Source organism: Phaseolus vulgaris, chromosome 10 (genome assembly GCF_000499845.2).
Source record: "Phaseolus vulgaris cultivar G19833 chromosome 10, P. vulgaris v2.0, whole genome shotgun sequence".
NCBI classification, from domain to species: domain Eukaryota; kingdom Viridiplantae; phylum Streptophyta; class Magnoliopsida; order Fabales; family Fabaceae; genus Phaseolus; species Phaseolus vulgaris.
The window spans coordinates 35,124,775-35,141,790 of record NC_023750.2 but is presented as its reverse complement, the minus strand read 5'-3'; the positions used below and the strand labels follow the sequence as shown (position 1 = coordinate 35,141,790).

The window sequence follows — 17,016 nt, the reverse complement described above, 5'->3', positions numbered from 1 at the left end:
GTTCATTATTTAAATAAAAAAAATCTCATCCTTTCAAAATATGTTGAATATCCGAAATACGAATTTGTTGTTTCTGAAAGCTTATAAATATTGTCTTAGGTAATGAAAGTCTACTGATTAATCCAAAATATCCTTTCCAGAACTATATTTTCATATTAGAAAATATATATAATATTTTTGGATTGAGTAGAAGGTGTGTGGCAATAAAACTTTGATTATTTAATAACAAGATACTACAGAATCAAGGACCGAGAGACATAAAAGAAAGACATGGAATATACAATACATGAATGTCTCCATTTCATTGAATGAGGTGGTTGGAGGAAATGTAATGTAGACAAATCTTCAACCTCATTCAAACATAACCTTGAGGTTGTACATTAAAAGTGCAAGATAATAATGATTTAAATCATTAATTAAAACACTTATTTAGGCACCAATTAATCCTAAGCACTTAAAAATGCAAGATAATCATCAATTATAGACATGGCAGATGATCGATATCCAGAACCAAAGAGATTATAATGATTTAAATAGTGATACAGCATATAAAGGTCTCTCCTCTCCTCAAAGCCTGGTTGTTTAGGCATCACCTGAAGATATCATTTAAAAATGTTATCAGAAAAATGTTGCTTTTTGACAGAGTAGAAAAATATTGTTATGCAACCAACATTTCACATGCCAACCCAATACCAAGATCGTGTTCATTTGAAACATGGCAATTATATCGAGATAGAAACTAGTTTGATTGAAAAGCTAAAAACATATTCTCTTTACTAAGGGAAAGTTCACAAAAGAACCAGATAACTAACTTTTTGATAGATGTTAATTGACAAAACGCAATTTGGTTGGACTGAGAAAAACAGAAAGAAATCCACAATGAGAGAAAATGTGGTGTAAGATAATTATGAATCATTTATACCATATATCAGTAAACAGTGTTACCTTAAAATAAGAATCATAGAATGAGCCTCCAAAGCCTGCACACCAAGACATGCCGAATTCTGCTTCACTGTGTCCATCTGCATAATAAGACAACAGTAGCCATAACTGTCAGCCCTTTTTTTTTAATAATTCTGGAGATGCAACTTAATTCAGCTGTGCTTCCAACTTCCCATCCTTAACTCAACAAAGGTCTTCCAAAATGTGTTTGATAAAATATTTAAATTAGGCTAAAATTTTGGGCCACGTACAGTAATAAAATGGCTTTGAAAAAGTTCACCGAGAGACATGGGATTACAACTCATTTAGAAGTCTACTCTTCAGCAATTTATAATTTATTTCAACTATTTTGACAGGCAATTATATTGTGAGCCGCATATATCAAAAGTCACAATTTTCTGAATTCAAACTAGACCCTCTTACTTTTGCCTTTCTGCTTGTGTGTGTTCCTATGGTACAAGTCTTTTGTTGTTGTGAGTTAAATTAAACCTGACAACGAATTTCAACTGTTAATCTGGTTCCAAACTTTAGCTGTCATACAACATCTTTCTGTAAATGCTTGACTTACAATAACATGCTGGGTCCAATATGACAGGCTCTCCATTTCTGTTAGAGCTAATGTTTCCACTCCAGAGGTCTCCATGTAGCAAGCATGGTTCTATCACCACATTGGCAAAAAGGCGTCCCATGCTTTTCACTAGTCTCTGTCCTATAGAACAAGTCAAGCAATATGTATGGTGTCATTTTGGGAGTTTCAATACAAAGAGAACATTATATGTTAATACGAGTAAAGAATCAAAATTGTAATGAAATGCAATAATGAACAAATGGCAAGTTTGAGTAACATAGCTAATAGTGCTTAGTTGTACTTACTTTCTTATGTAGTATTTTTCCGATAAATATATTTCTTACTCGAGATTTACATTCTAGATTAAATTAAATGTTTAGAATACCTTGAAAATTTTCTTCCCTCAAGGTACTACACTCTTACTTAGATTCTCTGACATTTGTTCTACGGTTACACCAAGAAGAATGGTCAAAACAGGAAATGGTCACTAAATGAAAGGTCAAAATATATACAACTATCCACAAAAAAAGAAAGCTTCCTATTCACCCTTTTTCAATGAAGTTAGTGTACCTTTCATGTCTGTTCAAGTTCTATTGACCTACTTGTTTTTTTCGCTCTGAATATGAACCTATTTGGATAAGTTTCTCTCTAAGCTCCTTTTTAAAGAAAAATAAGAAAAAATGAAAATTAGCTTCTTCACACTTGCATGAATTAATTTGCATAAGTTTTCTCATTAACTTTGTTGGTGTAGTGGTTAAAAGTTTTATGTGTACTCATGGAATTCAATTCCCTCCTGGAACAAAATGTTACTAATAAGTTCTCTCATATATTTCTCTGTTTTTTTAAATGTGTGCATAAACTAATTTTAGCTAAGTCAAATTTATTTTCTTCTTCTCTTTCTTCCTAGAAGAAGATAAGGAAAAACTTGTCTAAAGAGACTGACTCACAAGTGTATGGATGCACAGCTAAAATTAATTAGTGGGAAGAACATTAGTATCAGAACAAATTGACCTTTTTCGTAAATGGCTCTGTCACCGAATCGGTCCAATAATAACTTCAACTGGTAACCCAATCTATGCTCTCCATAAAATTGAATCCAATCTGATGACCAGGTGTTTATTTGTGGAGTGCTACAGCACAAAATACATTACATACCAAGAAATCAATAACAAACAAAAGATGATAACTGATAAATGGTAACAATGATCATTTTCATGAAGAAGGTGCGTTAAACCTGCCAATGGTGTTATCAACGTCGAAACCATAGCCTTTACTGGACTTTCCAGCTTTATGCATTTCAGCAAGCTTCTTCCCTAGTTCAGACTAACAAGCACCAAATTACGATTAAGGAGCATACACTCTTCTAATAGGCAGCAATTTCCAGGTTTCTCACCTGATAGCCTCTAGATGCACCAAATTGTATGAATTCCATGATGATGAAAGAACCACCATTAGGTAGAGGTCCAAACTACAACTCCTAGCAACAAGTCAACTCAAGTTTGCTCCAGCATTATACAGATATAAATACTAAACATTAGCAGTCACAGAAAAATGTTAAGTATTCACACCTTATAGGGCTTAGGTACACAGATAGTCCCGGTTTCATACATAGCTTCTAAACCGAGAGCCTCGGCTTCAAACATGGATGATCCAATACTCCTGATATAGAGTTTCAACTTTCAATCACATAGAACTTGTCACATATAACAAGCAAGGAGTGAAGCTTTTGCTCCAATCCAAGATAATTGAAACAACACAACACAACACAACACATTCAAAACAAAAAATGAAATCATAAGGCACAACTCATTAACCTAACCACAAAACCAAAAACAGAAGGTCCAATCTCCATCTGCCATACCTGTTTGTTTTAACAAAGAAGGAACCAGCATCGGTATCATAGCGACTAGCAAGATTGATACAACCACCACCAACAGGGCTAATTTTGGTTATCTTTGTAGCTTTCCCTTCTGAAAGAATCCACTCACGAACCGGATCCTCACTCATGCTCATGCTGAACTCTAACAAACAACTATAAACTTAGAAACCAAACCACAGTTATCTTTCATCAAGTGATATATTTCTCAATTAAATTACATAATACAATTTTTGCACAAAAAAATCATGGCAAAAGAAGTTGTCATACGGTTATTATAATTTGTTAAAAAAATTGAACTTTCTTCAGTTTCCATGCATATCCTTCTCACAATTACAATATGAACTGAAAAAAAGATAATTTCAAAAGGGAAATTGCGTGTAATAGAAAAAACTGTGAGTTGCTACGCATGCATGAACATTCCAGAAAATGATTTTGATTGACAAAGTGTTGGCGAATAAATGAAATTAGAATGCATTGAAGTCACAGAGTAGACGTACTTGGTGATGGTTTAGTGGTTTTGGTGAGAGAAGATGGAAAAAATGGAGGAAGTGAAGTGAAGCATGTAGAAGAGGACATGACTCTCATTCTCCTATCTACTTCCTCACTCTTTCTTCTTCTTTATACGACCAAGCTAATTTCTTGCTGCACCTCCAAGTTTTTTTCTGCACTCCCACATGTGAAATGACAACTTTGTACTTTTATTCAATTTTTTTTATTGATACCAGTGAACTCTTTTTCTGAATTCTAAAATTTTGAAATTTAAAATTCAGAATACGATTAATTCTAGAGTTTAAAATTTTTTCTAGATTCAAAATATATTTTAAATTAGGAAATGATACTTTCACAATTAATTTGAGAGTTATACTGATTATATGAGTTTAGATAATAATAAGTTGTAAAGTGATTGTATATAAATTTGGAATTATTAATATATTATTATCCTTTAAATTATAGAATTCGAAATACTTAAAATATATTTTCAAACTTAAAAAATACTTTTTAAATTTTAGAATCATAATATAAATACAATTTTATTTTTTAGTGTTTTGATATATAAATACAATTTCCCCCCTTTAATTAGTACGACTTACTTAGTGATGCTCAATACTTATGTTTTTGTGATTTATGGATTTCATTACCTTCTTTGCACTAGGAATTTCATAGACAACGATAACCAACACATATTATTATTTAGTGTCTTTGGCAAAATTCTCATATATATATATATATAGTTAACTAGGGTAATTATTTATAAAGTATGGTTTAAGAAATAGAAAAAGAAAAACATGAATTCTCTATTGTTACTTAAGAGAGAAATACTTATTTGATATATTTTTTAATGATACACTTTGTTTGTTGATAAAAAAAAAATATACACTTTGTTTGATATTTGTTAACTGTTATAAACAACCGATTGTTTTTACTAGTGTTGTGCCTTTTGCTTTATGTTTTGAAAAACTAATTTCTTAATCAAGGTTTTCTTGAAGTAATTTCATTCAAGGCTGAAAAGTTTTTGAAAACTCTCTTTAAACAATTCACCCCTCCTCTAGTTTAAAGCCATATATTCTAACATCTTCTGTATTGAGAAGTTGCATCAGCATCAAGAGGGGAGCCTTGATCGGGAGAGAGACGGGAGGTATGAGTCATAGGAGTGGCCACAGGTGCAGAGTCAAGCATGCCAGTTTCGTGAAGAAGATCAAAAGTATACTTGCGTTGACTTAAATGAAGACCAGAACTGTTGCGAGCAATTTCCAATCCCACAAAGTAAGTGAAATGGCCTAAATTTTTTATCTTGAAGTGATGGTGAAGGGATGCAATAATTGTATTGATTTCCTCCGTGTCATCGCCAGTTAAGAGCAAATCATCAACATAAACAAGAATAACAGTGAGTTTATCGTTATTATATTTAAGAAAAAGAGAATGATCAGTAGCAGAAATAGAGTAATTATTTGATAAAAGAAAAGTAGAAAGTTTGGCGTACCATTGGCGACCAGCTTGACGAAGGCCATACAAAGACCGTTGAAGCTTGCAAACATGCTGGGGAGAAGGAAGAGAGAGGCCAGATGGAGGGATCATGTATACCTCTTCAAGGAGATCACCATGAAGAAAGGCATTATTGACATCAAGTTGTTTTAAAATCCAATTTTTGGTAGTGGCAATAGCAAGGAGAAGGCGGAGGGTAGTGAGTTTAGCAACAGAAGCAAAAGTGTCTAAGAAATCAAGTCCTTCAAGTTGGGTGAACCCTTTGGCAACATCTCTAGCTTTGTGGCGCTCAACAGTGCCATTAGAATGGTATTTGATTTTATATACTCATTTACAACCAATAGTTTTCTTTCCTAGAGGGAGAGGGGTAAGAAGCATGTTTGGAGGCTTCGTTATATGTCCGAGGTTCAGGATGAGAATTGATAGAGGAAATAACATTTCTAAAATTGGAAGATAAGGATATCTACTACTTACAGTGTTGGTTGCAGTGTGGAAATCCGCAAGATAGGTAGGTTGTCGGGGAGGATGAGCTGATCTTCTTGGAAATTGGGGTGAGTTGCTTCCTGGAGATGCAGACGGTGATAATTCTGGTGGAGGTGCAATGTTGGATGCAGGAGCAGAGACACTATTTGTTGGAAGATCAGAGGATAATGAGGCTGATGGAGGGACAATATTGGGTGCAGGAGTAGAAGCACATGGCTCGGCAGGAGGTGCAGTATTAGAAAAAAAAATCAAAAGCAGAATTATATGCGTTAGAAATAGGGAGAGATAAAGTGTTAGGGTCCTTGGGCAAGCCACAGTCCAATTTATATGGAAAGTGGTTTTCATGAAAGATTACATGTCTTGATATCTCTATGCTATGAAACTTTAAATTTAAGATAATATAACCTTTTGTATTTTACGGGAAGCCAAGAAAAATACCTTTGATAGATTTATCATCTAATTTTTTCCTATGTGCAGTAATGATATTAGCATAACAGAGACAACCAAACACTTTTAGAAAGGAAATGTCATATGGTTTTCCAAACAACTTTTCATGAGGAGTGATGTTATTAAGTAATTGAGTAGGAATAACATTTATTAAGAAAACATCATGATTTACAGCAAATTCCCAAAAAATAGGAGGAAGATTTGCTTGAAAAAGTAAACCTTGGGTTACATTTAGTATGTGTTGATGTTTACGTTCTACAATGCCATTTTGTTGTGGTGTTTCAACACAAGATTTTTGATGTATAATTCCCTTTGAAGCATAAAAATTTGACATAGCAAACTCAACATCATTGTCAGTACGAATCGTTTTGATATTAGTTTTGAAATGATTTTTAACGAAAACAGTGAAGTCAATGATGTGCTGATGCACTTCAGATTTGTTATGCAGCATAATAACCCAAGTATAACGCGAGTTATCATCAACAATAGTCAAGAAATAACGAAAACCTTGCATAGAGATTATGGAACATGGTCCCCAAATATCAAAGTGTACAAGATTAAAAATAGCAGAGGTAACAGTATTACTTAAAGTGAAAGGAAGTTTTCTCTATTTTGCACGACTACAAGTGTCACATACATGACGAGTATCAACAGTAATAAAAGAGTATTGTTTGCTTAAGACATGTAATCTTTCAAGTGAAGGGTGTCGTAGTTTATAATGCCACAATGTTTTGTCTGTGATATTACAATTAATAAAAAGAGCAAAACAATGCGGTTTAGAACGACTAGAAGCAGGTAAGGTAGTGATAAGGTACAAGCCAGTTCAAATTGTGACAAACATGATCCGTGACACCAGAATCAATAATCCAAGATTCTTTAATAGCAGATAGTGAAGAGAGAAACTTACCTGTTGAAGAATGCTCAGTATTGGGGATTTCATCCGCAGAGAAGGTGCCAACTTGATTAATTTGAGTGTGAGAGGCAGGATCCTCAAGGTTTTGCTGACGCAAAATGTTGGTAAGGAATTGACACTGCTGTGATGTAAGTTGAATCCTCTTTATATCTTGTTCTTTAGAAAAAAGCTCAGAAAAAGTGTCAGTAGTAATCATATTATTGGCTTGGGATGTCTAATTGGTGAATTTGTAGCCAGGAGGGAACCCATGCTTTTTATAACAGGTGTCGACAATGTGGCCAAGACGATTACAAAAAGTGCAGACTTTTCTAGTAGAAGAAAACTTTGAGGTTTTAACATTACTAGAAGGAAAACCCACTTTGCAAAAACAAACAACCTCAGTATGACCATATTTACCACAAAAATTGCATGTAATGGTGTGACTACTATTAAGACTAGGGTTTTCATTAAACATTGCCTAAGAGATTTTTAAACCCAATAAAGATTTTGAAAGAGAAAAAAAAAAGATAATCAAGAACAACAAAGGGGGGAAATAAAGATCAGAGAGAAGCGCAAAATGAAGAGCTCTGATACCATATTAGCGTTAATGAAGATGAATATTCCTTGTCTGATGTGGTGCATCAAATGCTCATATCAGGAGAAAATTACAAGAGGAAACAATTTTGAATTCATCCTTCGAAATCATTCAGCCTAGAGCACAAATGAATGAAAGGCTGCATCACAACGAAAGTTCCCAAACTAAGAGAAGATTGCTTGAAAACTCTGGAGTTTTTTGCAGGAGCATCTTCCAGAAAGCATCCGTTCTATGATGTTATAGTTAATAATACTCCATTACCTGACAATTGGAAAAATTTGACCATTGACAAATATGACGGAAGTACAGACCCTGATGAACATATTGCAATATATACCACTCAGATCAACTTATATACGTGGAATGATGTTGTTATGTGTAGAGTGTTCCCTACGACCCTGAAAGGAGCAGCATTGAGTTGGTTCACACGCCTCCCACCTTTGAGCGTCGATTGTTTCGATACATTGGTGGAAAAGTTTGGTGCTCAGTTTGCAACTAGTCGCCCTCATCATTTAACATCAATTGCCTTGGTAAACATAAGACAAGAGAAGGGAGAGTCGTTGAGAATGTTCATGGAACGCTTTGGAAAGGTCACCTTGGGGATTCGAAATCTCAGCCCAGAGGTTACCATGCATCATATGATAATAACACTAAAATCGGGACCATTTGCCGATAGCCTTTGCAAAAAACCCGCGACTAATCTGGATGAACTAAGGCAACGAGCATCAAAATTTATGCAGATGGAAGAACTGAGAGAGTTCCGAAACCAAGTGAGGGTTGATGGAGGTGAGAAAAGGGTTATGGAAAGAGAAAGTGCACCTATGGCTAGAAGAGCCCGAGAAGAGTTTAGAAGCCGAAAATTCCAACAATACACACCTTTGAATATAAACAGAGCAAGAGTTTTACAGGAAGCCATGGCAGCATAAATAATACCACCACCAAGAAAAGCAAGAACACCAGAGAGAGCAGATCGCACCAAGCATTGTGAGAATCATAAAAATCATGGTCATCATACAGAAGAATGCATTGGGTTGAAAGACAGAATAGAAGAATTGATCCATGTGGGGCAGTTGAAACATTTCATCCGAGGGGGAAATACAAGAATGAAGTTAAGCCCCGGGAGAGGTTTGAGAGGGGGAGAGACCGGAGAGAGAAGGGTGGAAAGATTCAAAAGAAGAGAAAATAAAAGTGTAGAAAAAAGAGATGATAGAAGGGTTGGAAGGCCAGAAGGAAGAAGTGATAGAGTTTATCAAAACACACAGTCAGTAAGGCGAAGCAGGGAGCGAAGTTTGGGAAGGCAGGTCAGGGGGTTTATATACACAATTTCAGGTGGTTTCTCTGGAAAAGAATCCTCGTCAGCAAGAAAACAACACTGGAGAAGTATCAGAATCGTTAATCATATTTTTAAAAGAAGAACTTTGCCACCAGTGCTGTTTACAGATGAAGATTTTCAAGAAATTGATCCTGATCATGATGACCCTATGGTGATAACAGTAGAAATAGTCGAGTATGTTGTCATGAAAACCTTGGTTGACCAGGGGAGTTCAGTTGATATTTTGTTTTGGGATACTTTAAAAAGGTTGCACTTGAGAGAAGAAGATATTGTACCTTTCCGAGAACAAATCATTGGCTTCTCGGGTGAAAGAGTTAGCACAAAAGGATATGTAGATTTAATGACAACATTCGGAAGAGGCAGTAAGACTAAAAAGATCAAAATCAGGTACTTAGTGGTGGATGCTTCCACATCATACAATGTATTGTTGGGACGATCTTCTCTGAATAAGTTGGGAGCAATAGTCTCAACACCGCACTTAGCCATGAAATTCCCAACAGAGAAGGGGGAGATAGCAACAATTTATGTCAATCAAAAAGATGCTTGAGAGTGTTATGCAGCAGGTTTAAAGATGAATTTGAAAGAAAATAAAGATATTAAAAAAATGGTGGCAATGGTGGATCTAGACCCCAGATTGAATGATGAGAGGTTGGAACCAAAAGAAGAGACGACAGCTGTGGTATTAGGCCAGGACGAGAGACAATGTACTTACATAGGTGGAAGTATGCCTGAAGAATTATTGAGCAAACTTATTACAGTGTTACGTAACAACAAAGACTTATTTGCTTGGAGACCATATGATATTCCTGGAATTGATCCAGAGGTAATTTGTCACAAGTTATCTATTTGCCGAGAAGCAAGGCCGATATCTCAAAAACGAAGAAAACTAGGAGAAGAAAGACGGAAGGCAGCAATTGAGGAAACTGAGAAATTGATGCAAGCTGGTTTCATCCGAGAAGCTCAATATACTACATGGTTATCTAATGTGGTACTTGTTAAGAAACCGAATGGAAAATTGAGAATGTGCACAAATTACACAGATCTGAATAAAGCCTGCCCAAAAGACACATATCCATTACCTAACATAGACCGATTGGTTGATGGAGCGTCTGGTCAGGAGATGATGAGCTTTCTTGATGCCTATTCAGGGTATAATCAAATACAGATGTATGGACCAGATATCCTAAAAACAACTTTCACCACAGATACTGCAAATTATTGTTATAAAGTCATGCCTTTCGGTTTAAAATATGCTAGAGCCACCTATCAGAGGTTGATGGATAAGGTGTTTAAAGAGAAAATTGGAAAGAACATGGAGGTTTATGTCGATGATATGGTGGTTAAATCAGATAAAGTACATAAACATTTGGAAGACCTTGAGGAGGTGTTTGCACAAATAAGAAAATACAATATTCGTCTTAATCCAGAAAAGTGCGTTTTCGGTGTGAGAGGTGGAAAATTTTTGGGCTTCATGTTAACAAACAGAGGAATTGAGGCAAATCCTGATAAATGCGAAGCAATAATGAAGATGGGAAGTCCAAAAAACTTGAAGGAGGTACAAAGACTGGTGGGGAAGTTGAACTCATTGTCAAGATTTCTACCAATTTTGGCTGAGAAAACTAAATCGATAGTAAACTTGTTAAAAAAATCTGAAACCTTTGAGTGGAATGAGCGATGTGAGCAAGCCTTTTCTCAAATCAAAAGTATAGTGGCCGAACCACCAATCTTAGTTAAACCTATGTCAACCCAACCTATCATAGTTTACCTAGCAACTTCAAATGAAGCCATAGGAGCTGCCTTGATCCAAGAAAACCCAGAGCAAAAATCGATATATTTTGTAAGTAGATCCCTTCAAAATGCCGAAACCAGATATCCCAAGGTTGAAAAAGTTGCCTTAACACTGGTGTATGCCGCGAGGCGTCTTCGACCATATTTTCAGAATCATTAGATAATTGTGAGGACAGATTATCCAATATCTAAAATTTTGAGAAAACCAGAACTTGCAGGTAGAATGGTGACATGGTCGATGGAGCTTTCAGAATATGGAATCAAGTATGAACCAAGAGGACCAATCAAAGCCCAATCCCTGGTGGATTTCATTATTCAGATGCTGACAACAACACAACAAGAGCAGTGGACATTGTATGTAGATGGCGCGTCAAGCAAAAGAGGAAGCGGAGCATGGATAGTACTTGAAGGACCAGATAACTTCCAAGTAGAGATGGCATTAAAGTTTGAGTTCAGAACATCCAACAACCAAGCCTAATATGAAGCTCTTGTTGCAGGATTATTATTGGCCAGAGACATGGGAGTCGAAAATGTCATTTGCAAAAGTGACTCTCAACTTTCGGTGGGACAGGTGCAAGGGGGAGTATCAGGTAAAAGATCCATTATTAATGAAATATTATCATAAAATATTAAATATTATGCAATGCTTTAATAAGGCCAAAATGAAATATATTCCGAGAGAATTAAACATGAAAGCAGACTCGTTATCCAAATTAGCAAGCCAACAACGACAAGTGCAACATAATTCAGTCATACAACAAACCCTCAGTCATCCAACAGTTAGTTTAGAAGAATGCTTCAATATTACAATGTCAAAAGATGAATGGATAAAAACATATATAGAAGTGATAAAGAGCCAAGAACAAGGTGTTGAACCAGATACAAAAACGGCAAAGAAAGTGGCTAGTTTTGTTTTAATTGGTGATGAACTTTACAAAAGAGGATATTCTATGCCTTTGTTAAAATGTCTGTCAAGAGAACAAGCTGAATATGTAATTAAAGAACTCCATGAAGGAATTTGTGGACTACATTGTGGAGCTCGAACAATGGCAACTAAAGTCTGCAGAGTTGGTTACTATTGGCCAACAATCCGAGAAGATTGTGAACTTTATGTTAAAGCATGTAAAAAATGTCAAGAGTTTGGAAGTTTAAATCGTATACCAGCGCAAGAGTTGCAAGGAATTACTTCTCCTTAGCCATTTGCAAAATGGGGAATTGATATACTTGGTCCATTTCCACTTGGACGAGGACAAACCAAGTTCATGATAGTAGCTGTGGACTACTTTACAAAATGGATAGAAGCAGAAGCATTGACTAAGATAACAACTCAGCAGGTTCAAACGTTTGTATGAAAAAATATAATATGTCGATTTGGAATCCCACACACCATTATTACTGACAATGGCCGACAATTCATTGACAAAAAACTTAAGGAATTTTATGCAGATTTGGGGATCAAGTCCACAACCACTTCAGTTGAACATCCACAAACGAATGGACAAGCCGAAGCGGCAAACAAAGTTATTCTCGGACAATTAAAGAAGAGGTTAGGAAATGCTAAGGGTCTATGGGCCGAGAAGTTACCAGAGGTATTATGGGCGTATAAATGCACACCACAAACGTCAACTGGTGAAACACCCTTTAATCTCACATATGGAACAGATGCAATGCTACCAGTAGAAGTAAATGAACCAACATTACGAAGGCAAATGGAAGATTGGAATATCAACAATGAATGTTTGCGGACTGACCTTGATCTTATTGAAGAACTTAGAGAACGAGCAAAAATAAAAGAAACAGCAGTAAAGAGAAGAGCGATGAAGAGGTTTAATGCAAAGGTAAAATTAAGAGATTTTAAAGAGGGGGATTTGGTATGGAGAATGCGAACTGATGCTCGAAAGGATCCACGACATGAAAAGCTAGCATCCAATTGGGAAGGTCCTTTCAGGGTACTAGAAAATTTGCAAAATGGAGCCTATAGATTAGAAACTCTGGAAGAGAAAGTGATACCAAGAACATGGAATGCAAGTCATTTAAAGTTCTATTTTAGTTAAAATAGAAGATGTAAAAAGAAGACTTTTGTGTACATACTTATCGTTTAATGAAGAAGCATTACCAAGTGACAAAATTCATCTTGTTAACTTTCAATTTTTCGGTCTTGGATGTTTTTTCTAGGTGAAATCCCACACGCAAAAACATCTACTTAAAAATTCCTTCGGTCTTGGATGCTTTCACTTAAGGTGAAATCCCTCCATAGAGTATTTCCTTATAATCCTTTCAGTCTTGGATGCTTTCACTTCAGGTGAAATCCCTTCCGAGAGAGTATTTCCTTATAACTCTTTCGGTCTTGGATGCTTTCACTTCAGGTGAAATCCCTCCCGAAAAAACATTTATATATAATTCTTTCGATCTTGGATGCTTTCAATTCAGATGAAATCCCTCCCGTTAGAATATTGCCTTATAACTCTCTCAGTCTTGGACGCTTTCATTTCAGGTGAAATCCCTCCAGAGAGAATATTTCTTTATAAAAACCGAAAGGTCCAAGTTAACATGCTTAATAGTTTTATGCCTTCAAAACCGCAAGGTCCAGAGCAATAATTTCATAATTCAAAAACCGAAAGGTAGTTAATAATTATTTAGAAATTGAAAAAATATTATCTATAGTTCTCATGTTTGTTATATTAAACTCATTAAAATATATTCCAAACATGCTAAATCGAGAAGTCTTGTAAAAAACCCGAGAGGTTTTGCTACAAAACCAAGAGGTCCAACCACACATTCGCGTATCAATATCATAAAACTGTTTACAATTCAACCTCAACAACTAAAGGGTTCAGGTTTAATAATTTTATGCCTTAACAATTCAACGGTCTAATTGAAGATGTATAAAATCAACTTTTTTTCCCAATAATAGTATCGATCTCATCATCATTAAAGGTGAAAACGTAAGCTGAATTTATACTAAGTGGCAAAAATAAAATCAAAGTTAAAACTGCAAATGTTATTTTATTAACTAAAACCGAAAACATGGAACCGGATGCGTTAATCATGTATAGGTTGGTGTTATACATCCAAAGCCCAACCGAAAGATCCCAGTTCCGAGTTCATTAATAATTTTATGCTTTTAGGTTTTAGAAACCAAAAGATCCAATTAGGATTTGTACCCAAAAGACAACGTTTCAAGCATTCAAATTAAGTAATTAAGTAACCGAAAGATCAGCGCTGAGCGGTTAGGACCGAAAGGTCTCTGATAACATTTGCTTATAACCGAAAAATAAAATTAATCACTCAAATCATGGAAAGCAATCAATAGTGTTACACTTAAAAACCGAAAGGTCCAGGTTACAAGATGGTCAATGATTTCATGCTTTAGAACCGAAAGGTACACTTGAAGATATATCAAATTAAATATTTCCCATAATGTAATTCTCATGATCACCAATACCGAAAGATGAGCTCAAACATATATGTTATATTAAATGCAATAAATTAAGATATCTTTTAAGCCGAATATTAAAACCGAAAGATATGAGTATAAAGCCAACAAATATAACTAAATTGTTAAAATCCAATGATTATTATAAAAAATAATTATAACCGACAACTTTCAAAAGCTATAAAATTATAAAAAATGCTAAGTTTTCAAGATTAGAAAACCGAATGGTTAACAAAATTCTCAAAATATATGATTATAACCGAAAGAAAATATTGAGCAGACCATCAGATAACTTGAAGGATAGAATCAAGAAGTTAACAGCGAAAGCTCAAATAATATTTATAGTAACAAAAAACCAACTTAAACACAAGAGAAAACAATGAAATTTATAAAACTGAGACGATAAGTTCCAAAAAAGGAATTACATTACGAATGCAAACATCAATACATTGATCAAACATCGTAGCATTCCAAAACAAATTTGCTTCTCAATAAGTAAACCGAGAAGCTATAAACAAAAACTGAGAACCCATATCCACCTAGCTCTCGACGTTAATGTTTTCAGCATCATTTTCAGGAAACTCATTAGCAGGAATTAATTCACCATTATAAAAATCCTTCTTAACATCAAAGTTGCCTTCATCAATAGGAATCTTATAAAAATATTTCTCTTGTTGAAGAGCCTTATCAAAGCCAAATCTATGCTGTTCAAAGGTAAAGTTTTCGGCTTAAAAAACATTCACCTTCATCTGACTTATCTCTTCCTCCATGAGTTTGATGGTGTTTGTGTCAGATTCTTTAACAGAAGATAACTGCGATACTTTTTCACTCAAAAGTTGATTTTCATTGAGAAGTCGAATGTTCTCTTCACCAGATCTTAAGTTCTCAGCCTATAATTCAAAAATTTGCTTTCCAAGATCTTCTTTTTCTATCTCTTGTTGATTTTTCTGCATATTCATTTCTTCTAATTGCAAAGATAAAGAGATCATTTTCTCCTTATTTTCAGCAAGATCATTCTTCAACTTTTCAAACTCAGCCAAAGACACACAATTTCCATTCTTTGCTTTCATCATTTTCCCAATCAAAATACTTCTGCTCGACAATTCAATAATAGAATCCGCCAATGAAGCAGCATCAGTAGCTTTCAACATATTGTCAGACGATTCACTAAAAGAGGTTTGAACAAACTTCGCATATTTCGTTGAAGCACCAAAGATTGTTTCAGAAAGAGGTTCAGTTGAACCACCTTCAACATGACAATGGCGCCGAGAAGAAGAATGAGATCTCTTGCTACTTCTATCGCGTTTCTTAGACTTCTTCGAAGGACCAGCAACATGAGCATCATTCGTAGGTTCAACTACTTCAACACGTGAAACACGTTCTACAATCTCCATTTCCACCACAGGATTGACCACATTCTCATGCCGAGGGGTTACATCACCTACTTTGTTGAGAAGCTTTGTGAAATAAGATCGAGCTTTCGGATTGGTGTTCGCCATCAAGCTGAAAATCAATAAAAAATTTAGCAAAGTTAAAAATCTCATCCTATAAAGCGAGAACATGTGAAACAACCACGTACCAATAAGATCTTCTCGGGGTCTTGATGAAGTGTACAATTGTAGCAAGGCGCGAGTGGGAATCTGGTACGAGAGGTGACCAAAAACTTCAATAACATGACGATTGACAATATCCATTGAGTGAAAAGACATTAAGTTAAACTTCAAAGGATCTTTCGTCCAATATAGAGGAAACTTTGGAGAATCTTCGTTAAAAAATAATCCCTTCCTTCTGGCTCTATTAGAATTTTGAAAAATTCTCCCTTAAAGTCCTTATATGAAGAGGTAAAGGGTTTAAGAAAACAAATATTAGGTTTACTGATAAGGGACAACCACCCTGGTCGTTTACCAGGCCGAGAGCTATAATAGTACAAGAAAGATGTGGGGCTAGGAGAAAGTGATAATAATTTACATAAAATACTAAAAGCTTGCATTGACGCCCAACCATTGGGATGAAGCTGGGTAGGAGCAATATTAAGAAAATTAAGAACGCCCATTTGAAAATTGTTCAAAGGTAATCGAATATGAAGATCTCTAAAAAAACAAGCATAAAAATAAAAAAATTCATAGCTATCACCCTCTCGGCTATGGCAAACGTTATCAACATTCCCAACACGCCGAAAAGAAATAATATCATTCTCAATATCAGAATAATAAATCTGAGAATGGGAAAGGAAACTACAAAGCTCGCTAGCAGCGGTACCGAGAAAAGAACTCTTGAACCTTAGGATTAACCCACTGATAACCTGAACGAAGATTTTTCGGAAGCTTAATTCTTTCGAATACTGGAGGAACATCAACAGTAGGAGCTCCATTCGAATCATTCATACAAGAAGGAGTAGCAGAAGAAGACTTTGATTCAGGGTGTTCTTCTTCTCGAACCACTCGGCCAGTAGATTCACCACCCGCGCTTGAAAAACCACTCAAATCATCAGTAGCAGAAGAAGAGCTCGAAATAGACATATTACCTTTAAAAGAAACAAATGAAGATTGAAAACGAACTTCCTTTCAGAGAGCAACGAAACTCACATAAAACCATAAAAGGTTGAGTGAGAGACCTATTTATAACCCAAAACAAACCCTAGAATTTGAAACGTTGCAACAATGTGAAACC

At 35.3% G+C, this 17,016-nt stretch overlaps 2 protein-coding genes across 7 annotated transcripts; one reads left to right on the top strand and one right to left on the bottom strand.

Moving 5' to 3' along the window:
• Window positions 1–278: 278 nt before the first annotated feature.
• Window positions 279–4,061, bottom strand: LOC137818863 (protein-ribulosamine 3-kinase, chloroplastic). Of its 6 annotated transcripts, XR_011082158.1 has the most exons (10): window positions 3,887–3,996; window positions 3,372–3,549; window positions 3,079–3,169; window positions 2,904–2,978; window positions 2,745–2,833; window positions 2,522–2,640; window positions 1,511–1,651; window positions 1,366–1,431; window positions 946–1,022; window positions 279–593 (listed from the first exon to the last, which is right to left on the bottom strand). XR_011082158.1 is itself a non-coding variant. In XM_068622493.1 (9 exons), exons 1-9 carry the CDS (start codon window positions 3,972–3,974, stop codon window positions 447–449), a joined length of 987 nt encoding a protein of 328 aa, XP_068478594.1. In that variant the 5' UTR covers window positions 3,975–4,061; the 3' UTR covers window positions 279–446. The 6 variants fall into 6 exon arrangements, 5 of the variants coding, with proteins under 5 accessions (XP_068478594.1, XP_068478593.1, XP_068478597.1 ...); XM_068622493.1 differs by lacking the exon at window positions 1,366–1,431 and having other exon boundaries at window positions 3,372–3,531; window positions 3,887–4,061; XM_068622492.1 differs by lacking the exon at window positions 1,366–1,431 and having other exon boundaries at window positions 3,887–3,993.
• A 3,859-nt stretch (window positions 4,062–7,920) lies between these two features.
• Window positions 7,921–8,715, top strand: LOC137817978 (uncharacterized). Its single transcript, XM_068621204.1, has one exon. It carries the CDS (start codon window positions 7,921–7,923, stop codon window positions 8,713–8,715), a length of 795 nt encoding a protein of 264 aa, XP_068477305.1.
• The last annotated feature ends 8,301 nt before the right edge of the window (window positions 8,716–17,016 follow it).